This window comes from Lissotriton helveticus, chromosome 5_1 (genome assembly GCF_964261635.1).
Source record: "Lissotriton helveticus chromosome 5_1, aLisHel1.1, whole genome shotgun sequence".
NCBI classification, from domain to species: Eukaryota; Metazoa; Chordata; class Amphibia; order Caudata; family Salamandridae; genus Lissotriton; species Lissotriton helveticus.
In genome coordinates this window covers 227,735,057-227,759,965 of record NC_136065.1, presented here as the reverse complement: position 1 = coordinate 227,759,965, position 24,909 = coordinate 227,735,057, and the positions used below count along the sequence as shown (strand labels likewise).

General features: G+C 46.3%; 1 protein-coding gene across 1 annotated transcript in view; it reads left to right on the top strand.

The window, feature by feature from the left end:
- MAMDC4 (MAM domain containing 4) overlaps positions 1–24,909 on the top strand; it is a 569,927-nt gene that overhangs the window by 311,378 nt on the left and 233,640 nt on the right. Inside the window, exon 15 of the mRNA XM_078642067.1 lies at positions 11,266–11,396. Within this exon, the coding sequence (XP_078498193.1) occupies positions 11,266–11,396 (131 nt within the window). The remainder of the gene's footprint in view (positions 1–11,265; positions 11,397–24,909) is intronic.

The window sequence follows — 24,909 nt, the reverse complement described above, 5'->3', positions numbered from 1 at the left end:
ATCTCTGATTCAATGTATCCCTCTCAGCTTACATACACCCAGTACATGCACTAACCACACATGTACTACACAGTACTGTACATCCTTGTACTGTACCCTCCCCAGGCACTCAAACAACCAATGAAGAGTCACTACTCCTGCACTACGCAGTGTTCCACATCTTACCTAATGCAGGTCAAGGGTGAGTTAAGCACACAGCAGCGGAACTTTTAAAAAAGTGAATGAGCATGTAGGTCTCACTCCAGTGACACAGGCTATTAAGGTCCTGTTCACTGCAACTCATCACTACATGGTATGCTGCCATTGCTGTGCTTGCGCTGGCTAAATCATGGTGAATGCAATAGCCTTCCACCACTGTGAGGGTAGGACTTTGGGGGCCCCCACCGGTCCAACAAGACCGCAATCGGTGAGACAGGTCCATGTCATGGCTCACAGCATGATCCATGTTTGCCTGTGTCTGAAAATCGACAGTAGGGATCAAGAAAACAGAACAGTAGGACACTCAGGGCAGGGATACATGTCACTACCATGCAGAGGGACTTTTCTGGCCCAACAGTTCTTAATTTGAGCTGGTGGGCACCAAAACTAATTTTGGGATGGGGACCAAGAGCAAAAGAGAGCAAGAGAGAAAAGGAGAAAGCAGGGAGGAATATGTTCATTGTGCTCTAGTTTGGATGCTTCAGTTCAGACTAGCCTTGACTTCAAGAAGCTTCACCAAGATCCTTGCTTCTCTGGTAGGTATGCTGCATTCTAGTAGGTTCTGGTCTTTCTTAACCTGGATGATTGGTTAATCTGTTCTTCTTCTGAGAGGTAAAAGATGATCAGCTGGTTTATGATGTCCTGTATTCCCACAGATTCCTACTGAACTTCACTAAATCATACCTCATACCCTTTCAGACCCTCTGTTTCATTGGAAGAGTTTTTCAAACAGTCCTGGAGCAGGTGTTCCTTCTTTCTCTAAGGAACAAGAAGAAATTGGCTTGACTTTCATCTTTATTGGAAGTCCAAGAAGTTAGATCTCAGGATTGTTTGAGACTGTAGTAAGACATGATGGTAAACAGACAAAATATTGAGTTTAAATGATCGACCTACCAGAATATCAGTGTTGAAATATCATCATGCCAGAATATTGACCGCAGAATATCGTGGACAAGAATATCGAGTTGAAGGTAAGAAATATAGTTTTTTTAAATATCGCGGTTTAAAATATAGTTTTTTTAGTTAGTGTTATGTTTGTTCGTATTGAATTTAAATGTATGTGTTCTATATTTTTGTGTAAGTATTGCTTTTGTATTTTAATATATGTGTTACATTTTTATAAGTTATTAATTTGCTTTTAACAACATTTTCCTTTTTAGTTCCGTATCGGGTTATGGGTTTATAGGGGAATAGGGTTGTAAGTAATTTAATTATAATACATTTATTAATAAGTTTTAGAAGTTATTAATTATTTTTTAATAACATTTTGCATTTTATTTCCGTAGCGGGTTGTGGATTTATAGGGGATTAGGGCGGGAAGTAATTTAATAATTATTAATTAATATATGTTTTGTATTAATTAATATTTAGATATTTAATAATTTATATTGTTTATTGTGGTAATTAATTTAATAGTAATGATTTATTCATTGGTTATTAATAATTATTAATTAATTGTTAAATATGTTAATTGTCTTATTTTTTATGAGTGAGTTGTGGGTTTATAGGGGAGTGGGGATTAAATAATATTTATGTTTTTAATATTTTATATTGTTAAATATGGTGATTAATTTATTATTAATTATTTATTATTTGGATATGAATAATTATTAATTAAGTAATAATTGGGTGAATTGTTTCTTTTTTTTAAGAGTTTGTTGTGTGTTGATAGAGGAGTAAGGTGGGAAGTAATTTAATTTTAATAACATTTGTATTATTTTTTGTATAATATTAATTTAAAGTTATTTTATAGTGTTAATTGTGTGAACTAATTTATTAGTTATTGTTTTTAATGTGCTTGTTAATTGTTATTAGTTAATTAATTATTTGTCAATCAATTATGTTCATTTTGTCATGTTTTAAGATATTGATGGTGTCGTTTATAGGGGAATATGATGGGAGGTAAATTATTTTTGGATAATTAATTATTTGTTAATTAATATTAATTATTTTGCTGGAGTGGGAATACTAGATTATTCCCCTCCGCTATCCAACACTTTCTCTACTGTTTCATTTGCTGGAGTAGGAATAGTAAATTATTCCCCTCCGGTATCCAACACTGTTGCACTCGCTGGAGTGGGAATAGTAATTGTTACCTACCCGCTATCCAACACTTTCCCTACTGTTGCACTCACTGGAGTGGGAATATTAATTTTTACCCCCCCCCTCGCTATCCAACACTTTCCCTACTGTTGCACTCGCTGGAGTGGGAATAGTAATTGTTACCTCCCCGCTATCCTACACGTTCCCTACTGTTACACTCGTTGGAGTGGGAATATTTATTTTTACTTCCCCGCTATTCAACACTTTCCCTACCTTTGCACTCATTGGAGTGGGAATAGTAATTTTCACCCACCCGCTATCCAACATTTTCCCTACTGATATATTTCTAATATGTTATAATTTAAAAAAAAATATTCATTATTTTAAAGTAAATATATATATTAAATTGTAAATATGTATGTTTATTTTTTTTATTAAATGCAATATTTATACATTTTTACATTTACAAATACATTCAAATAAATTATTTTTAAGTTTATAGTATTGTTTTCCTTATTTTACAATATTTTTTAACATAAAAAACGATATATTTAACTTCGATATTTTAAACAACGATATTTTTTGTGTGATATTTTTGTACTCACCATGATATAGATAGGATGTGGATATTCTGGACATTGATATTCTTGACACGATATTCTGGTAGGTCGATATTGTTGTCGTGGATATTATGTCAGTGATCCTGACATGACAGCATGCCTTCTGGTGGTCATCTGGACTCGTTTACATCTTCATACACTCCTTTTGATTGTAACCACTGATGCCAGCAGTAAGTGATGGAAATCACCTTCGGAAGATGCCTGATCTCAGGGCTTTTGTTCTCATATTGTATCAGCCAGTCCTCTAATTTGAGTTGGCAGTAGTCTTCTGGCTACTCTTGTTTTTTGTTTCCCATCTTCAAGCGCAAGCATTCCATGCCTTGACGGACAATCAGGTTGCCTGAGCATGTAACTCAGTGGAGCAAGGGAGACCAGGGTTTCCAGTCTGGTAGTTTTAGCTCAAGAAATCAGAGCCAGGACAAAGTGTCACATCTAGTCTGCCTCCCAGGATGGAGATTGGGCATGCAGATCACTTGAGTCAGGGCTTCCCATCTTTCATCTTACTTTGTCTTTGCCCCCAACCTTTTCAAGCTATCATGAATTAGTACAGTCTCACTCGATTAGACCTCTTCACTTCTGAACAGCTTTCTATCCCGACACCTCTCTCAGTGCATGGGTTGTTGATCCAGAATCTTTGATATGGCCACTTGGAAAACTTTATACCATTCCCCTTTTGAGCCAAGTCCTCTGAAAGAATCTGGACAGTTGTGTAGAAGTCCTCTTAACAGCTCAATAATTGCTTTCAAGACCTTTGTTTCCCAAGTTACAGCTTGTCTTAGTGCTCCCCCTTGGAGTATTCCCATTAGACTGCTTCGAAAAACTTCTCTGCTCGCGGAGTGCTTCTTGCTGCACATAATGTTGGGAAGCTGGCGTCAGGACGGGGCAGGTTTCTTGAGCTGACACCCGAGTCAAACCCCCAAGAAGGTGCGGGCACCCTACGCCTTTAGCTCATGGAGCACTGTTAGCTCCCTTTCTAGGTGGCAATCAAGAGGGCAGACCTGACTATTTAGTCATAGCCGCGACTCTCAGTACTATAGGTAGCGGTCCTCCTTTTGATTTTTTAGAGGACTAATGGCACCCCTCTAATTTAATTACCTTCGTGCACTCACATCACTTCCACTTTGTTTCTGGTCCTGATGAAATGCCAGGGATCTTTTGGACCAATATAGGCATGAAACATGTCGACCTTATAAAGTTACCCGGGCACATTACGCCTCTGCTGGTAACTCTGAACATGCGGGTTTTTTACCCTGCCAAGGGTACCTCTTCATTAAACTTTCTCTTGGTAATCAATAGGCAGTTTTAAAATGCACTGCATGCACGATATCACCCTTCACATAGGACTTTACCCACACACCCACATGCACCCACCGGCAGTTCTCTAAAAGATCTCCGCCAAAGAGACCCTTAGGGGAACCCGTAGGGCATTGCACCGCCGGCCCGACGGGGAGCAACAGCCCAATGATGAAGCATGACATCCTTCGGGGTGTGTGAGGGCAACAAGAGACAATTTATGTCTTTTCCCCACCTTTTTCACGTAGTCCCAGACCTAGTATCCCTTCCCTCTCATTCTTTTCTGTTTTTCCATCTAGTAAGGGTTCACTCTGGAACAGTGCCCCCCTTTTGATGACCCCACAAGCTGGAAAGGTTGTCTTCAGGCTGAGGTTGTTCCAGAGAAGATGTTCTCTGAAAAAAGAGCCTAAGCATCCAAAAGCCCATAAGGTTTATGCTTGATAATGGGAAAAATTTAATTTTGGTTTTCTTCCAGGGTGTCTTTAGTCTGCCTTTTGTAATCCTTAAATATATTGGAATTTCTCCAAGATTGGTTTCTTTTGGGTCTGGCAGTCTCCACTTTATAAACCCGTTTGCCTGCTATTCAGGCTTCCCTAGGTTCAGAGGTGTCCCAGGTGCCTTAATTAGCTGCTCAGCTGGTCCATTTATGTGATCTTTCATTGGTTCCTGTTCCTCAGGGGATGCAATTTGATTCCTTTGAGCCTTTGGATTCTATTTCCTTGCAATAACTAATTGCCAAAGTTATGCACCCAGTAGTCTGCTTGGGGTATCATATGGCTGAACCAGATACCTCACTTTGCTGTGACTTTTTTCTTCCTTTCTCTCTGTTTTCTCTATCCTACTCCTTCATTTCTTCCCAATATTACTTCAGAGTTTCCAGCTCACAACATATTAGTCTTGCAGTTTATTTCCTTCTCCTTCCGCAACAGAGGAGATTCAGTTACATGCTTTAGATATTCACCAAACCATATCCCTTTCTTATACTGAATGACCTCTTTACATAAATCAGAATCTCTATTTTTGTACCATATGGAGTACTAGTGAAAAAAGATTTACTAATCTAGTGGTCGACCACTAAGGCAAGCAGTGTTATTATGGCTACAACTAACTGAACCAGATAGCAGTGGTTTGATAGCTATACCTCCGTACAGAGGTAAGCGGCTAAGCGCACTAAGCTAGTCTGCTCCCCGGTTTTAGTGCAAACCTTTTCTAAAACGAAGTATTTTCCACAGACTCGTTTGAGCTCCCACTGGACCGCCCAGGCCACTCTACCCTCAAGGTAAGCCCGAGCAACCGCACTCAAATTACGAGAGACAATTAATTTAAATAAATCCTCGCAAATCACCTCCCTTTGTAACCCGCAGCAATTTTCGGACTGAAAACGAGGCAGAGCAAATGTGAGAGCTTGTAGCTTCTAACAGGTAATAGCCTTACTCGCCACCAAACCTTGGACACTAAACATAACAGAACCCTCTATTGATCGTTCTTTCCCATTTTACAGGAGACACATAATTCCAGGTGTCTACCTCGATACTAACTAATCCCTGAACCCCACCGGACCACATGGGTAAGCATCCACCCTGAGAGGCACTGATTGAATGAGCACGTATGTGTATGACACGAGTGGAGATGTATGCTCACGAATGAAGATTAAATGCGGACGATGCATGCAAATGGTTAGTTGTTTCAAATGCCCTCTGTGCATATTTTAAATATCAATCTTAAAGGTTTTATAATACTGAATAAGTACTGAACAAAGAGTCGAGTAATAAATCTTTTTTCACGCACATGTCACCTACTTCACTGGTCGCGTAATTCAAGTCTACAGACAATACTTGCTCACAATTAGACAGCACGATAAGTCGGTTCCGAATAAAGTGCAGTGCCAATATTATTCAGAGTCTAATACATTGGGACTATTTCTCTTTTTTCTGTTTCCCAACCTTCTTCCCATTTTTCCAATAGGCGGTTGTGTGTGTTAAAATGTATATACCAGGCAAGCAAATGTATGTATTGTTAGTCCTGATGATGATCCCACATTATTGAGCATAAGGGATCGAAACGTCGACTTGTTTGAAGTGTTTTCACAGCCTAACTATTAGGTTTGATTCTTGCTGTGTCTAGCACTTATTTGGCACTACTTACAACCTCTACTGAATTACAAGTGGCCAATAATGCTCCTTCTTGCCTAAAAATCCCTCTTCCCTGTTTGTTCCCAACACGGTACAGGACTGTGCCTGTTTTCTTATTCATTTATATTTTTTCCATTTTAAGAAAATAAAATACCCTGTCCGGCTGGACAGTGGACAATGTAGATCCCATTGTGGACTATGTTTTATTTGTAAACTTGATTCTATATATTCTTGGGGACCATTGTTGTTTGAAAAATATAGCTACCCACGGTCCCTAGATAACCGAATGGGTTCCCTTGTTGTTTAAAACATACCTCCGTACAGAGGCATTTTAAGGCATAGGCAAAATGGGCAAGGGATATCTGAGAAAGTTAACTTTCTCTCTAGCTCTCATCTGTCTATTTCTTCATCTTTCCCTTTAGCGTTTTATTCAATATTGTTTGACATCATTGGCCTGGAATAAGAAGACAATGGGTAATAAAAGACAACATTGTTCCGAATGGGGGCCACTAAAGTTTGCTTTTTGTGTAGGGCCCCTGAAATCCTTAATATGACCCTGCCTCCTTACAGTTAAAAAACAGAATACAAGGTTATGCATAACCTTGTAAAGGAGATGGCTGATCAAGCACATGCCAATGTCCCAAGACCTAATCGATACATCATTACATTTGCTGAACACTGGCCTCACCAGGAGGTGCCATGAGGTGCCAGGCTTGACCAGAGTTTGTCAACTTAAACCTGGACTGTTGGGACAAAGTCATTAATCTGCTGTTGGACACATGCGTGTTCTAGAAAAACATACCAAATCATTACCTTCCTTTCATTTAGCAAAGGACTTACATTGTTTGAAGGAGGGCCTTCCTTTACTTCCAACTCACAGGAAATGGATGCACTTCTGAGTGAAGGGGCTTTAATAAGAAATGTGCAGTATTAAGGCTCCCATAAAAAAATATATGTAATATTTGTAGGATAGCCCAAAGACAGACACACACATTTGTATCCTGCTGAGGTAATACCAACAGACGAGGGACCATTGGAGGAGCCTCTACTCCTCCTTGCAACATAGACTCAGCTTGAGCACCTCATCAAGCTGAGACCCTTTGCACGCATATGCCTTTTGTCAACAATCTGGTTGTTCTGGCAGTTGTCTAGAAATAATCCACAACGTGCAACTACAGGAGTAAGTGGCAGAGGCACTGTCTTTGGGCCCTGATCCAGTCTTTTGAGAGTACCTGGTAAAATCCAGCACACAGAGTTCATTTAGGGCTCATTGCCACACACAGGAACAAGCCGGGGAAATCTTTTTCCACTTCCAGTGAGGCCATCTGTGGGTCACAAGGGTTGTGGCTTGGTGGAATTCGATCCTCATTATCTGTTGTTTCTTGCCTGTGCTGTGTAAACCATTAACCTAATGACAGCTCATGCTACATTCTTGGAAGACAGTCTTGCTCGCCTCCGTGGCTTCTACCAAGGCAACAGCAAGTTGCAGTTCAAATCGCCTCACCGTTTGCCATCCATCTTTAGTACCCAACGTGTTGCCAGAATTCCACCTGAATTAGGTAGTATATCTCCTGGTCTTCTTTCTGCATCTTTCTCTTTCGGTCCTTAATGGCATTAATTTTAGGTGCACTTTTGATTGTACATGAGCAGGAGAAAGGATCTTTGTTCCTGCATGCTGGTATTTACACAGGCAACCAACCCTCTTACTCCAATTGATAAACTCTTGAAATCAATGTTGTTACTTTTTGCTTGGGACATATCTTGCTAGGAACTTATCTTCCATGGAATGTCCATGCATTTTCCTCCAGAGCCTAGATGGCATCAGTTGCATTCTCCAGGCATTTGCTCCATAGATAGATCCGTCATGTGACTATGTGGGTTACCATCCATGGTTATATGCTGTTTATGCTTCTTCATGAGTCAATGACAGATTGGTTAGCAGGTCTTAAGACACGTTTTAGCTTACATTGTTAGCTGCTAAAGGTTACCTACCTTCTCCTCCACTCAGATTCTCTCTTTTCCACTTACTCTGGAAATCACCAACACACTGCAAATAGGAGAGAGTTAGAACATAAGATTTCTGTACCCTTTGCCTCTGCTCCAGAACACCCAGAAGGAGTTTGTGGTGCTTTGTGTAAGCTCCAGATTACTTAGACTGCTAGTGTGACACCCTTTATTTCTGCCTCACCATGCGTAGCACAAGGTCAGTGAGTTTTCGGTCTGCCTGAGGGTTCCTTGAACACATTCTTTGTTTGATGCATTCTCCAGTACTCCCAGAATGAGATCTTCGCTCAGGTTTGTTTGGATCATTGTGCTACATATGTACTCAGCACTCTGAGAATTAGATTCCTTCGATGTCCTGTCTGATCTGAAACTCATAGACCAAGATCTTTTTTTTAAATGTATTTATTTATTTTTATTTTTTTAGACCATGATCATTGTGCTATGTGTCTGCTTCAGTGAAATCTTTATGCTGTGGGTTTCTGCTCGTGGATTCCCAGAACGACATGTTTGCACTTTTTTTCTGTCTTGGACTCCTAGATTGAGACTTTGGAGTAGTGTGTTCGACTTGAACTCTTGGATTGAGAAGAACTGCTCTTTGCGTCTTTTCTTCCACTCGTACTTTGAGGTCAAAGGGCCAGATGTAAAAATACGTATTTTGCATTTCTTAAATAGTGACTCTTTAGAGATCACTATTTAGGAAATGCAAAATGATATGTATGAAATTACTGTTTTCCTAATAGCGATTCCTACAGAGTAGGTATCACTATAAGGAAATCGCAATTAGTAAATCCCATGCCATTCGTACCCAAGGGCTGGTTTTGCATTTCCAAAACAGCAATTTTCTATTAGGAAATGCTAAACCAAGGATGGCTATGGCCATAAGGCCCCCCATACTGCATCCCAAAAATAGTGGTGCACATGAAGAGCACACATATGCCCTAGGGGCATGTGTGGGCTTTTTTGCACCGTTAAAAAAGCATCTTGGGGTGCTTTTTTAAATTTGCACATGGTTGCCATCAACTTTGAGTCAATGGTAATTGCATTTCTTAAATGCTCATTTTCCTTTAAGAAATGCTTAGTACATGTGCTAAGAAATCACAAATAGGGAATCCTATTTGTGATTTCTTATTTAGGGAATCGCAAAATGCAATTTCAACTGGGTAGAAATCACATTTTGAAATTCCCTAAAGCCTTTGTACATAGAATAAGGCTGTTTTGCATTTCTTAATGGGCCTAAATTGCAAAAAGTTATTAAATGCAAAGGCCTTTCTACATCTGGCCCTAAGTTCTTTATTCTGTAGTACTCATTGAATGTGTGTCAGCTCCAAGATGTCCATCATTTTTCTCTGTCCTGTATGTTAGTGTGAACAGAAAGAATACAATCTAGGCATTTGAAACAGAAAAGCTGCAGATAATAACATGGAGGTATATAAGAATGTAGGTGATGGAACGGAAATGTAGAGAAGTGGTTAAGATGTTTGTTTACCAATGGGTAAAAGGGAGCAATTGCATATATTTACAGATATTTATACACAAAAGATGTGGGAGCCAATTCACAAAAACATTTATGATTATGGGAAGTAGTACTAAAGTGTACTCTTTTACTTACTCTACAAGCCTTTGTGAATCATCTCAAAATGTTCAACTCCGTAATAAATAATGTGCACAGAGAACACAGTCCTAGTTGTACTAACTGTTTATGAATATTCCCTGAATATGTCCATATGATTGTACTACTGAATATTGACATGACGAATATTGTGGTACAACAATATCGAGGATAGAATATCGAAGGACACGATATATCGAAAGGTAAGTGCATATAGAGAAGTATAGTTGCTCTTCCTAACTCCACATTTACATACCTTGCAGATATATGTACTGATTATATATATATATATATGTGTATGTTGAAATAGGAACTCTACACCTATATTGTTTCAATATTTTGTCCTTGACATTTAGGGACCTATTAGGATTGCGGTGAATCCGCATCCTCCGGGCCGGCGGAAGCCACCGCCGGCCGGGAGTATGCGGATTCACCGCTGCGGACCTCCAAAACACCACCAGCCACATTAGGATGGCGGTGTTATCAGCGGCGGACGGCAAGTCCGTCCGCCGCTGATCCGCGGGATGTTGTCTGCAATTTGGTGGCGGTGTCTGCAAGACACCGCCAGCCAAATTACGAAGGGTGAGGAAACATGCTTTTCCGCGGTGGATTTTCCACGTCGAAAAGCATGTGTACCTTTGCTTCTGGGCGGCCGTTACAGGCCCCCAGGGTGTTGGGTGCTGGGTGTTGGGTTGGGTGGGTGTTGCATGCTTTGCATATGCATGCACAAAGCGGTAGGCACCACGCGGTGCCTGCCGCTTTGTGCATGCATATGCAAAGCATGCAATTTTAACCTTGCGGCGGGCGGTGCTTCAAGCAGCACCCGCCGCAATGCTAAAAATACAGGATGTGACCGTCAGGGTGGCGTTCACATCCTAATTCGCACGGAAGGACCGTCGCTGCCCCTGCGGACGGTCCCTCCACCTCTGGGGTGGCGGACGGACGCAGGTCCGTCCGCCATCCTAATAGGCCCCCTAGTACGAACGATATTCTGACTTTGCTATTTGGTATGCACACCTTTCCATTTTATTCCCATTTTAGTTGTGTTGGGGCTTATTTTCAAAGGCAAATAAGAGCACTACAGAAATACTTGTTACATGCTCTTACATTCCTTTGTGAATAGGTCCATGCTCTTTGGCTGCAGAGGATGAGCAAGGTAGGGATGTTGCTGTACAGTTTTAATTCTTCTGGGCCTTGAGACTAAAGCACAGAAGAGTGATGAGCATGGCTGCCCATGGTGTAGATCATTCTGCAGACATTCACCTATTATGGGACATTATAAATGCTTGTCGTGATCCATTTGGAGGTTATTGTTGCCAGTTCTCTGCATCACACAATCAATATTTTCTCTTGTTTCCTGTGATAGGTGGCCTTTCTGCCAGCGTTGTAGACTCTACCTTTGGAACACACCACCTGGTGTGGTATGCACAAGGAGAGCACAACACAAACTGGACCCAAGTGTCTATCCCGCTTGGAGAACGACTGACGCCGTACCAGGTAAAGAAAGGATCCTCTGGTAATGGGCCCCTGATGGCCACTGCTTGCAGATCCCTTTATGTGGACTAGTTTCCCAAAATGTCAAACTAAGACACCTAGTTGACCAAATATTGTTAGCGCTCCGAATGATGTACTATCCATGATTGGAGACTGCAAGTGGCCATGGTTCGTGGTGTTGTTTCATGTCCAGGTTCTCCCAGTGTTTAGAACTATCTCCTAGACTCCAGGCTGTCGATGTTGTTTGCACATGTTTTAGAAACTTTAAAAAGCTGGCCACGTTTTTAGAAAGGCCAGTGACTTCATATCCTCAATTTTAGCAATAGGGTTGAGTAACACATCGAGGTGAGACACCCTAGCCCTCAGCCACCCTCAACAGACTAGATCTCACCTCATCAACTCATTCTTGCATGCCTTGAATGCTTTTCACCCTGTTACTACACAGCCTTAACACTGCTTTGTCATATATGGTAAACCTTTGCTTAAATGCAATGCCTCATTTAAACATGAGTGTTTCTTTTCCCGCATTTTGTTTTATATAATTCATTTTCATATACTTGTCTGGCACATTAAATATCCATCACCCGGGTGTAAAGTGCACTTTGTACTGAGGGCTGCCCTGGTAGCATTTGTGCTACTCTCCCACTCCTCCCTCATACCCATCTGCACTCCTCAACCCCTCCCTAATTCTCTTTTCCACTTTATCATCCTTCCCCTTCCTTTCTCCATGTGCAGCATCCCTGTTCAGTTTTAGATCACACTCTTGACTAGAAAGTCCTGAAAACCACTGCACTCAATAGTATAACTTTTTTTTTACTTTTCGGCTTTTCTAGAAGTGAATAGTCTAGCACCTTTTATGACTTATATTATTTTTCGTAGCCGTTGTATAGAACAGAAGGCATTTGTCGTGTTTACAATGATTTTATATAATATCTACAACTTGTGTTAAAAAGTAAATGAGTATTTTCATGTTTTATTGTAGCCCGGTTTGTCCCTAGTATTGTGCGAGTGTGTGATACTCTACCTCCTAGTTAGGCAATCGTTCCTTCTCTGAAATACCCCTGCTAGTGACCGGCAGGCAACCTCCAAAGCAGTCTAGGGTCAACAAATAATCAGTAATTGTCCTAAACCAATTTACAAAAAAAAAAAAACATATTTTAAAATGGGTAAATCAGTTCGTAGTTATAGATTTTTGATGAAGTTTATTTGATCATGAGTTCAGCATGAAAGTTAGCAGAATTCTCTTTGTGCATTATCAACGAGTGGCCCGGGTGCACATTCTCAGGCTTGTTCTTACTCACCATTTAAAGGCACCAGTCATTATATGCAGGCTTACAAAGGTAAGGTGGGTGGATGCCCCTGCACTGTCCTCCTTCCCTGACTAAGCCTAGGTGTACTACTATTTAGATCACTTACAGTCAAAACCACTCAAAGTGAGTGGACAGTCACGAGGTTTCCGAAAATGTCTGAACCCTTCACTCATGCTAATGGCTACAGAAGGATCCAAGTCAAGGGCTACTTGCATTCAATACCTCCTGGTAAAAGGGGAACATGCCTGAACCAGTTTGGTTGCCTATGACCCAACTACCCCTAACAAAGCAGATTTCAGCCATGTATTGCCATCTAAATCCTTAGCTCATTTGTGCCTCCTTTGAAGCTGTCCAAACAACTCACCCTTCACATTCGTTTGCGATAACATCTTCCTGCGTGCCTCCTTCCCACCTTCGTTCAGGAGTGTTGCTGAGGGGAAGGTGTTGGGTGTGACCCCTCCCAAAGTAAATGCATTCTTGGCTTAGTAGTTGGGTCAGAGGGCCCTTAGTCGGGTTTGCTATGTCTGTGTTGGTTTTTCTCGTTGACCTGATTTAACTAAGAGGTTTTAACTAGCTCATTTTTTATGGGCCAAGAACCTAAATATACAGTGATCAGTTCCCAAAACCAGTAGTAAATTTGCACCCTTAGAAGTCTTTTAATAGATGCATATTTATTACATTTTTGGATTCACAAACATTAGCAGTAGTAGGGTTGGAAAGCTGCCCTGGTCTCAGATTTCCAGGTATACTGCTGGCACTTAAACACCCAAAAGGTGAGGGAACGAATGCTTGCAAATAATCTAACCAATGGCAATATCTCGGGGTAGCATTCCAACCCATTGTTTTTCAGCCACTATGAGACTCTGCACAGAGATTGGGGTTTGGCAGATGGAGTAAAGACAGAGAGGCAGGTGGAGTACTTTACGTCAGCTACTCTGCCTTTACCCCACCCAAAAAGAGGTATGCCTGCCCCTCCAATATCTCCATACATTGGCAGGAACTGCTGTCATGGCAGTTCCTGTCAATGTAAAAAAAATGTTTGACGGACAGCTTCGTCAAACATGATGGCCAGCCATCCAACTTCCCCAAAGTTTATTTTGAAAAACAAACTTGTTAAAAAAGAGTTTGTTTTCTTAAATAAAAAAAGCTAATTATCCCTGTACACCATGGGAGTTTCCTCCTATGGTGTGGGAGTCATTTCTTTTTTTTACTGACCCCCAATGGCAGTAAAAAAAGCAATCCTACTATCCACTATAAATTGGTCGGATGGTTGGATGACTTTTCCCTTATGGCTCCTACCCCATGGGGCTATCGGAGGAAGTTTGACACCCTTGGAGTAAATTGTACTTTATTGGTGTACAACTTGCGGTTCACTCAACTCATCTAATTAGGCAGGTAGCCCTTGAGTTTGGTGGAGAGGATATTCTGTCGCTGTTGTGTCAAACGACCTTGTCCACCAGATTCTAAATTAGCCCCAGAGGCCCACCTAATGCAAGGCAGTGCTGACTCTGTTCATAATTGAAACAGTTCATGCCAAACATTGGTTACCTTATCCATTCACACTGCAGCCCACTATTTCTTTAGGTGGGAAATTTGAGATTCACCTCCCGCCCCCAAAAGTCGCTGACTAAACTACGCCCTTCCTTCGTCCAGGACCCATTTGAGGGATGTGGAGAGGTAATCCCCTCCTCCACTCGATGACCAAGTCTACTCTCTGATTTCCTCAATGAAAGGAACATGGAAGCGTTTGTCTCTGAAGCTGAGTCAGAATTACCCTAACTCATGGAGATTCCTGTTAGTTAAAGGGAAACAATATATCTGCATCGGTGTGCTCACTCCCTTGGCAATGCTCTACAGTGAAATCTATTTCTTACAGACAATTAACCGTGTGCTAATGTATGCTAGTGGTGGGTCCTTTCTCTCTTCATTTATAATCTTCTTGATACCATGCTCTGAAGCACCTGTCTGCATAACAAGCTCCTTGCTTTAGCCTGATGCTCTGAGCATTTGTGCTGTGCATAAGACTTCCTTCTTAGGGGCCAATTACAATCTCGTTAGGAAACTCTTCCAACCAAATTAGTTTCGGAATGGTTACCGAACAAATAGGGTTCTGTGAGTCTGACCGACCAATTACGATGCTTCCCAATATCGTTCGGTCGGATTGACTTCAATGGGAGCCTGTGGTCCGACCTAGAACAAAGGCTCCCATTGAAAAAAGGGGTAGCTCTGGAAAACCATGCACACTGTGACTGGCACCCCAAGGTGCCTTCCGCACTGTGCATGGTTCAACAGGGGGGTCCCATGGGTACCCCCACGGGCCCCAACCGGAGACCTCCGGGTGAAGCGGGGCCTGCTATGGGCTACCAAACTCAGATTCTGACAGCCATTTTGTGTCAGGCAAACCGAATCAGAACGGCTGCATGAATCGGTCATCGTAATTGCTCGTTCGGAAACCATGTCCATAGAGCTGTACGAATCGGCTCCGGACAAGTCCGTCTGTCCAAATGTCGCTCTGAACCGATTCGGACAGCCCAACCGGTTTCCTTGCATCGTAATCGGTCTTCCGGAACGGTGTCCGATTCAGTCTGAAACATAGGTTCCGAATTGGATTAGTCTAATCCAAATCCCATTCGGAGCCTTTCCAGACAGCATTGTAATCGAACCCTTAGGGCCCCATTAGGATAGCGGGCGGAAAACCACCCCGCCCGCCATGGAGGCAGAAAACAACCGCCCGCCATGGAGGCGGTTCAACCGGCAGACAAATTAGGATCGACCGCCAGTACAGACCGACCGCGGCGGTAGCGGTGAAAAAGAAACCGCCCGACGTGTGCGGTGATGCCAAAACTCCGACCGCGGCGGTCGGAAAAGCAGCGGAAAATACAAAACCGCCCACAGGGAAAGCGGAGACACCGCACGGGAAATTACGATATCCCCGAGGGTGGCGCGGGCGGAACCGCAGGCACCGACCGCCGCGGTCGCAGGCAGGATTGCATGGGAGAAATGGCGGCCAAGCACCAGCAAAGTCACCGCAGCGGACGAACATGAAATACATGGCGGTTGATGTCAAAGCACCGCAGTGATGCCAAATACTGCATAAACAAAGTAGCCCTGCCCCCAATAGATACAACACACACACACAGATACAGAAATGACAAACAAATATACAAAACAACATAACCACACCCACAACACGCCTGACAACCACAATCCAATTGGACACACCCACACAGCTGAGTACAAAGCCACCCCCTCCACTCACCACAATCCTTTGCATCTTTCCAGAACAGAAGGCCACACACCACATCTGAGAGGAGAGGCAAAATAGCACACCACACCCACCCACCCACCACCACCATCAACACCACCATCACACCATCACAATCAAACCCCCAGCACATAACACACCTCATCACCACACCCCTGCACCCACACACCCCTGCACCCACAAACACCTCAACCCCCCCACACCATGACATCACAAAAAATGCCAAAATTCACAGAGAGTGAGTTGACAGTCATGGTCAACGAGATTGTGAGAGTAGAACCACAACTATTTGGTAACCTAGTCCAACAGACACCATTAGCCACCAGGACACATATGTGGGAAAGGATAGTCCAAAGGGTGAATGCAGTTGGGGCCACCCCAAGATCCAAGAAGGAGATCATGAAGCGGTGGCATGATCTCAAGAGGGTTGTCAAGGAGAAGAGGAGCAAGAACTGGACGCTGGCTGAGAAGACTGGCAGTGGCCCTCCCATCCCACTGAAGACATTCACACCATGGGAGGAGAAGGTGCTTGCTATCCTGCTACTTGAGAGTTTCACAGGAGTAGCCGGGGGAGCGGAGGCTGGTAAGTACTGACAAATTTTTAACACCACATTGAGTTTTACCTCCTTGCAATACCCAACCACCAATACACTGTCCATCCCTAACCAACATGTAGCCAGCCATTCTGCTGAGGAGGCCTGTATGGGGCCGGAATGTCAGTACAACAACTCCCACCATAGCCCCTGTCCCACAGCCCAGCAGCAGGGAGGCCTCCCCCAGCCAGGAGCAAGTGTCAGCCATTGCACTGTTTAACAAACAAACTTACAGGTTGGTAGCCATCTTCACTTGGAGGCTGTTTGTGGGTGTGAGGGAGGGAGGGAGGCCTGTCTCACTACTCCCAGCATGCCCCCCTGTCCCACAGCCCAGCAGCATGGAGGCCTCCCCCAGCCAGGAGCAAGTGTTAGCCATTGCACTGTTTAACAAACAAACTTACAGGTTGGTAGCCATCTTCACTTGGAGGTTGTTTGTGGGAGGCAGGGAGGGAGGGAGGCCTGTCTCACTACTCCCAGCATGCCCCCCTGTCCCACAGCCCAGCAGCATGGAGGCCTCCCCCAGCCAGGAGCAAGTGTCAGCCATTGCACTGTTTAACAAACAAACTTACAGGTTGGTAGCCATCTTCACTTGGAGGTTGTTTGTGGGAGGCAAGGAGGGAGGGAGGCCTGTCTCACTACTCCCAGCATGCCCCCTGTCCCACAGCCCAGCAGCATGGAGGCCTCCCCCAGCCAGGAGCAAGTGTCAGCCATTGCACTGTTTAACAAACAAACCCACAGGTTGGTAGCCATCTTCACTTGGAAGCTGTTTGTGGGTGTGAGGGAGGGAGGGAGGCTTGTCTCACTACTCCCAGCATGCCCCCCTGTCCCACAGCCCAGCAGCATGGAGGCCTCCCCCAGCCAGGAGCAAGTGTCAGCCATTGCACTGTTTAACAAACAAACCCAGAGGTTGGTAGCCATCTTCACTTGGAGGCTGTTTGTGGGAGGCAGGGAGGGAGGGAGGCCTGTCTCACTACTCCCAGCATGCCCCCCTGTCCCACAGCCCAGCAGCATGAAGGCCTCCTCCAGCCAGGAGCAAGTGTCAGCCATTGCACTGTGTAACAAACAAACTTACAGGTTGGTAGCCATCTTCACTTGGAGGTTGTTTGTGGGAGGCAGGGAGGGAGGGAGGCCTGTCTCACTACTCCCAGCATGCCCCCCTGTCCCACAGCCCAGCAGCATGGAGGCCTCCCCCAGCCAGGAGCAAGTGTCAGCCATTGCACTGTTTAACAAACAAACCCACAGGTTGGTAGCCATCTTCACTTGGAGGCTGTTTGTGAAAGGCAGGGAGGGAGGGAGGCCTGTCTCACTACTCCCAGCATGCCCCCCTGTCCCACAGCCCAGCAACATGGAGGCCTCCCCCAGCCAGGAGCAAGTGTCAGCCATTGCACTGTGTAACAAACAAACTTACAGGTTGGTAGCCATCTTCACTTGGAGGTTGTTTGTGGGAGGCAGGGAGGGAGGGAGGCCTGTCTCACTACTCCCAGCATGCCCCCCTGTCCCACAGCCCAGCAGCATGGAGGCCTCCCCCAGCCAGGAGCAAGTGTCAGCCATTGCACTGTTTAACAAACAAACCCACAGGTTGGTAGCCATCTTCACTTGGAGGCTGTTTGTGGGAGGCAGGGAGGGAGGCCTGTCTCACTACTCCCAGCATGCCCCCCTGTCCCACAGCCCAGCAGCATGGAGGCCTCCCCCACCCAGGAGCAAGTGTCAGCCATTGCACCCTGCACACTCACCTTACAGGTATGTAACTACCGTATATCTTCATGAAGTGTGTGTGTGTAGAAATCAAATAACTATTGTACGCAATGCATAGACAATCAACCTTTATGACTCCATGATGTAACTCTGCACTATGTAATGTAACACGGTGTTGCCATGATTTGTACAACTGATGACAGCAAATTGCACTAGTGTACAGACAGCTGATGATACGCAGATGACACAAACACTGACCACTCCCCATCTACTCCACAGGTGATGAAGAACTCACTGCTGGGGACAACACCAACGACCAGCAGAGCCAGTCTCCACCTCCGGCACATGGACTCACAGATGCAGACTCCCAGGACAGTTTGGATGATGAGCTCCAGGCCGGCCCATCTGGTGTTCCACAGACCCAGAGGTCCCAGGCCCCCATCCTCCCCACCACCACCTCTGCTGCAACAACAACGCAGCAGACCCCATCTGTCACGGCCTCTGCCTCCACCGCAACCACCACCGCAGCCACTGCCACCAACACCACCACTACCACCAGTACCACCTGCAGCACCCTCCCTGTCCCTAGGGATGACCAGCCCACACCAACAACTTTGGAGGGCAGGGAGCCAGTGCGTGGCACACCAGTGGCGAGGGAAGAGGTCCGTGGCAGCAGAGCAGGTGGGAGGGCCAGGGTCAACACCAGACCTCGGGAGGAGTGGACACCATCCCTGGACCACTTCACCAGAGTTGTGGAGGCCTACCAAGAGGTCCAGGGACAAAGTGGCCGGTCGGATGAACTATTAAGGGAGCTCATCCTGCTGATGAGGTCCATCGATAACCGCCTGGGACAGATGGTGGACCTTATGGGCCAGCAAGTGGCGTTGCAGAGGGACAGGCCTGTGTCCCAACCATCACCGCCGTCCCCTCCTGTTGTGCAGCAGGATGACAGTCCACCATCCTCCCCTGCACCAACAGAGAGGGGCGAGTCCTCTGACGCCGCTGGCCATTCAGCAGGCCCCCCACCGCCAAAAAGATCTAGGGGGCGTCAGAAGAAGAGCCTGGGAGTCTCTGGAAGCAATGCACCTGCCACACGCCAGTCACGGAGCCAGCCGTGAAGACAACCCTCTCCCCAACTGCATTCACTGTTTGGACTGTCTTTCCCCACATTGCCTTGGCAATGGCACCTGTCTGTTGGACTGGGTCACCACATCCATGTGGTGTCTACTCTTGCATCTCTGCGACCATGACTGTCAACTCACTGCTCATTCCCCACCTTCCTGTAAATATTCCCGCACAATTCACATGTCCACCCCGTAAATAAAATACCTGACACTCCAGATTTTGTGTATTGAATTCTTTAGTGCAGTATTTACATTGATGATAATGTCCATGATGTGTAAACATGATGTACAGTATGCAGGGCAGGAACACTCTGGAGCACCTAGGGAGACACAACAGAACTACAGTCACTGGTCTCATTGTGCCAACACACACAGATCACTGCTCCGCAAATATCCAAATTATCACAGGTACACTACACATTGTCTAGCTGATATGCACAAATACGGTCCAGAATACATCTCCGTACGTAACGTCCATTCCAACCATACCATACATAGGTGACAGAACATGTGGCTATTGGGAACATCTGCGCATATCCATTCACAACAAAAGCTACCACACTAGACTATGTAGACGTTGTAACTCGTCACACACCTTCAAGTGAAGTAGCGTTGGATTAGCTGCTGGCGTTGGTCAACTCCTTCCTCCTCTCCACTGTCCTCATCACTGGATTCAGGTCCCTGAGCAGGTTGTGGCCTTGGTTCCTCACCATCATCCAGGAGCAGGGGGATCCCCTTGTGGATGGCCAGGTTGTGTAGCATACAGCATGCCACAACGATCTTGCACACCTTCCCAGGCGAGTATGCGAGTGCGCCTCCAGTCCTGTCAAGGCACCGGAACCTTGACTTCAGCAGGCCAAAAGTCCGTTCAATTACCCGTCGTGTCCTGCCATGGGCCTCATTGTAGCGGATGTCTGCTGGTGTCTGGGGATTCCGGAGTGGGCTCAACAGCCATGGCCTACTGGGATATGCAGAGTCCCCTGTGAATGTACGGCCACAGTAAAGCCAGTGACACATAGCACGTGATAGCAGTAGTGTAACTCACCCACAATCCAGGCACGTTCGGGATGCAGATTCTCCATCAGCCGTGGCACCATGCTGTTCCTCATAATGAAAGAGTCATGGGCCGAACCGGGATACTTTGCACACACATGTGATATTGTCATGTCCGCAAGGCACACCACCTGCACATTCATGGAGTGGTAGTGTTTGCGGTTCCGATAAATGTGCTCCGTCGCCTGCGGTGCCACCAGAGCCACATGGGTGCAATCTATGGCACCGACTACATGTGGGATGCGCCCAAGTGGATAGAAGTCCCCCTTAACGGCAGCCAATTCACGTCCCCTGGGGAAATGTATGTAGCGATTGCGATATATCTTCATGGCCTCAAGTACATCCCTCAGCACCATGCTGAACATGGGCTGCGACATCCCCCCAGCGTTAGCCACGGTCTCTTGGAAGGAACCAGTCGCAAAGAAGTGTAGTGCTGCCATTACCTTGTAGGTGGGTGTGAATGCCGTAGGATAGTGACGGCGAGGCTGCAGGTGGGGCTCCAATAGATCACAAACGATCTTCAATGTCGGTCTGTCCAGCCTGAATTTCCTGATGGTTGCCTCATTCTCCATGTCCTCAAGCACAATCAACTGACGTAGGAGATTTGGCCTCCTCCTAGTTTAGGATTAAAAAGAATAGGTCAATGACAAGCATCATGAGATGGCCATAGCACAAAGCATCAATGATGTAATGGGAAAACAACAAGGGCCAGAGAGATGCATGGCACATCTGGTTACATGGCTGGCCAATAGCTACACACAGAGGGCAGGCCTCTCCAGTGACAATACCCAAGTGACAGTAACACATCGGGGAATGTGAATGTGGATATAATGATTGAACTTTTGACATGCGCAGACATGGAGCTACTAGAGCCACAAATGTAATGTGACTTAACATGTCTGTCATACCCATCTGCCGTACCTGCCACACCTCAATGCATCATGTACATTCTGCAACCATTCATTAACACAATGATCACAGTAGCAGGGACACTTCTGGTTGTGTGCATGATCAGTTGTGAATGCACCAGTCAGGTACGATACAATGCAGTGCCACCAGCCCGGTCAAGGTCTGCACTGACCAACAACACATTAAACCTCACGACATCTATGTAGAGCACCTGACGTCTGTCAATCCTCATCACCCATAAAAACCCTTACTAAAATGGCACAAACACATGCTAAAGTGGCTCACACTGAACGTGCGTCCTCCTGTGGATGCAATGGCTGTGTGGCATCGTGTGTACAATGATGTGCCCTACACCATGTAGCTGCAGGGTACTTATACATTGTCCAGGATTGACATACACAGCAATGTGTACGAAAATGCCAGAACCTACCGCCGGTCCCCAGCGGTGTGACCCCAGCACCACCATCTACCCAGCCAAGGTAGCCATTGGCACATGGACTTGTGTACATGCCGGTGGCTATGCTCCGCCGCATGAGTCGCGGTACCTACCGCCGGTCCCCGGCGGTGCGTCACTGCCGTGGAGCATTGCATACAGCCAATGGCATGGGTGTTCGCGGTGGCATGATGCATATTTGAAAATTGCGGAAGCTGTGCTCCGCCGCCGCGGAGGCGGTCATTGGATGCTTTTGAATGATGCACCATCGCGGTAGCGCACCCCGGACACCCGCGGAGCGTCACCGCCGTGGAGCATTGCATACAGCCAATGGCATGGGTGTTTGCGGTGGCATGATGCATATTTGAAAATTGCGGAAGCTGTGCTCCGCCGCCGCGGAGGCGGTCATTGGATGCTTTTGAATGATGCACCATCGCGGTAGCGCACCCCGGACACCCGCGGTGCGTCACCGCCGTGGAGCATTGCATACAGCCAATGGCATGGGTGTTTGCGGTGGCATGATGCATATTTGAAAATTGCGGAAGCTGTGCTCCGCCGCCGCGGAGGCGGTCATTGGATGCTTTTGAATAAGGCAGACCCAGACAACCAATTGTAGCAGCTTATTAGCTTCCTAACGACCCCAGGGGGCTATAAATCTGTGGGAGTGCGCCACACATTCCCACTGCTCGCAGAGCCTGCTGCCTGGGACCCTCTCCTGCTGCTGCCTGGGACCCTCTCCCGCTGCTGCTGCCTGGGACCCTCTCCTGCTGCTGCCTGGGACCCTCTCCTGCTGCTGCTGACTGGGACCCTCTCCTGCTGCTGCCTGGGACCCTCTCCTGCTGCTGCTGCCTGGGACCCTCTCCTGCTGCTGCCTGGGACCCTCTCCTGCTGCTGCTGACTGGGACCCTCTCCTGCTGCTGCTGACTGGGACCCTCTCCTGCTGCTCACAGTGCCTGCTGCCTGGGACACCTCACAACTCACTTCCGCCACAGGTCTGCCATATCCACAGGGATGTCAAGAACAGATAAGATCCGTGCCAGTCCATTCACGAGTGAGGAGCTGGATGTCCTTGTGAACGAGGTGCTGGCACAGTACCCACGCCTGTTTGGTGGCCCCAATGTCGTGGTAAGTCAACATGAAGGGAGCAGTAGGGCAGGGTGGTGTCAGACGTGTATTCATGATGCTGCAGTATGTGCTTTTGGATGTGGGGTGCAGACAAACACTGACAGACAAGATGTTTCCAGGTGGTGGGAATGTGTGTTTTGCATTTTGACTCTGTCCTAGGCCTATACTTGTATGTGTGAGTGGGATTTGATACTTTTTCGGGCAGACATAACCAACGGTTGTTTGCCTTGTAGATGCCTGGACAGTGTCCGCTTGTGATGTAATTTCAGGGTGCCCCTGTAGTCATAGGCAGTGTGCCCCACAGAGTAGGTTCAGTGGCACAGCCAAACGTTGTCCATCAGCCAACTTACATGCTACAGTTGCTTCACACTGATTAGTGGATATGCCCCATCAATGCCCTGTACAATTTCTGAATTACACAGTGCTGTCGATGCATTTGTGTTGAAGCATCATTCTTTAGTGTGATTATCATGGAGACTACGAACCTCAATGTATGCATGCATTCACTAATGTTTATGCCATGCAGAGTGGCCTTGTGAGGGTACCCCCAGTTCTGGAGGGAGGGAGGTCACTGTGAGTCCCGAATCAGTGTCTGGCTGCTGTACTGATAGATGCTGACATATGACATTGTGTAAATGTTCATTTGGCCTTCTTTACTCTCATACCTGCAGCTCAAAGTACACCAACGTAAGGCTGTCTGGAGGGCCATAGCAGCAAAGGTGCGAGCCCTGGGGGTATCAAACAGACGACACACACACTGTCACAAGAGGTGGGACGACATCAGCCGGCTGGCTAAGCAAGTGGCAGAGATGACCTTGGGGATGGTACCACGCACAGGGCGTGTGGCACGGCGCACCATGACTCCGCTGATGGGACGCATACTGGCAGTGACCAATCCAGACCTGGATGCACGTCTGAAGGGGCTTCAGCAGCAAGACAGAGATGGTGAGTATCCGGGGAGGGAGAGTTTGTCTGGGAGTGGATGCATGTGTAGAGTGCCTGTGGCAGCGGTGACACATGTGATGTGCGTGTGCTGCCATGCTGTGATATGTGATGTGAGTGGCAACTGTGATGTGTGTCTGTATGAGGCATTGGCCCACCATGGCCTTACTGTGCAGCTTCTGCCTGCAGGTTTCAGTCCTTGACAGATATTTTGTTGTCCACATGGTCACTCTTCTTTGTGATGGTGGGTGGAGTCCCTATTATGCCGTACAGCTGTGTCCACTTAATGAGTGTGACACCATGTCTGTCTACTTTGCATGCACCTTCATGGTAGTGGCCCACACATCTGACGACAATGTGAACCCAGATTGGCACATGGTGATTGTAATGGCCTATTTGACAATGTGGCATGTGTAGACAATACAGGTGTGTGTATTCCCCTCTGGATCCCTTTTGGTCTGTAAGTGGTGATGTTTGTTGTGGCTACATCATGTCCATGGGGCAGGTCAATGTGGGCTGGGGGGACACCATCCATGGGCAGGGTGTAGTGCTGTGTGTCATCGACATTGGTCCACTCCTGCCTGTTTGTCCGCATGACAGGCACTGTTGTGGTCTATATGGTGTGTAGCTGCACAGTGATTGGAGGGTGTGGTGGTTACCATGTAGCTCTAGGCCTCTCATGTGCTGCATTGATCTGATATTGTGTGACCAGACAATGACACTTATACAACCATGTTTTTGTCACTAATGCAGATTTGCAAGACACCACGGCGGAACATGATCCTGAAAGTGGTGGCGAGACCAGCATGACAGCCGCAGCAGAGCAAAGTGAGACGGAGCCAAGTGACACTGACCACACCAGCGCTACTGAGGGTGACAGGAGTATGCATGAGGAATCTGTGGCTGAGACACAGAGTACCACTTCATCTGAGGGCAGGGGGGATGCGTCCCTGTTAGCAGCCACAGGAGATGGGGAGTCTGCTGCTGCATCTGACTACCAGCGGCCACTGCCCACCCTCCCATCCACTTCCTCTGGGGCTGGCCGTATCCGTGTCACTAAGAGGGGA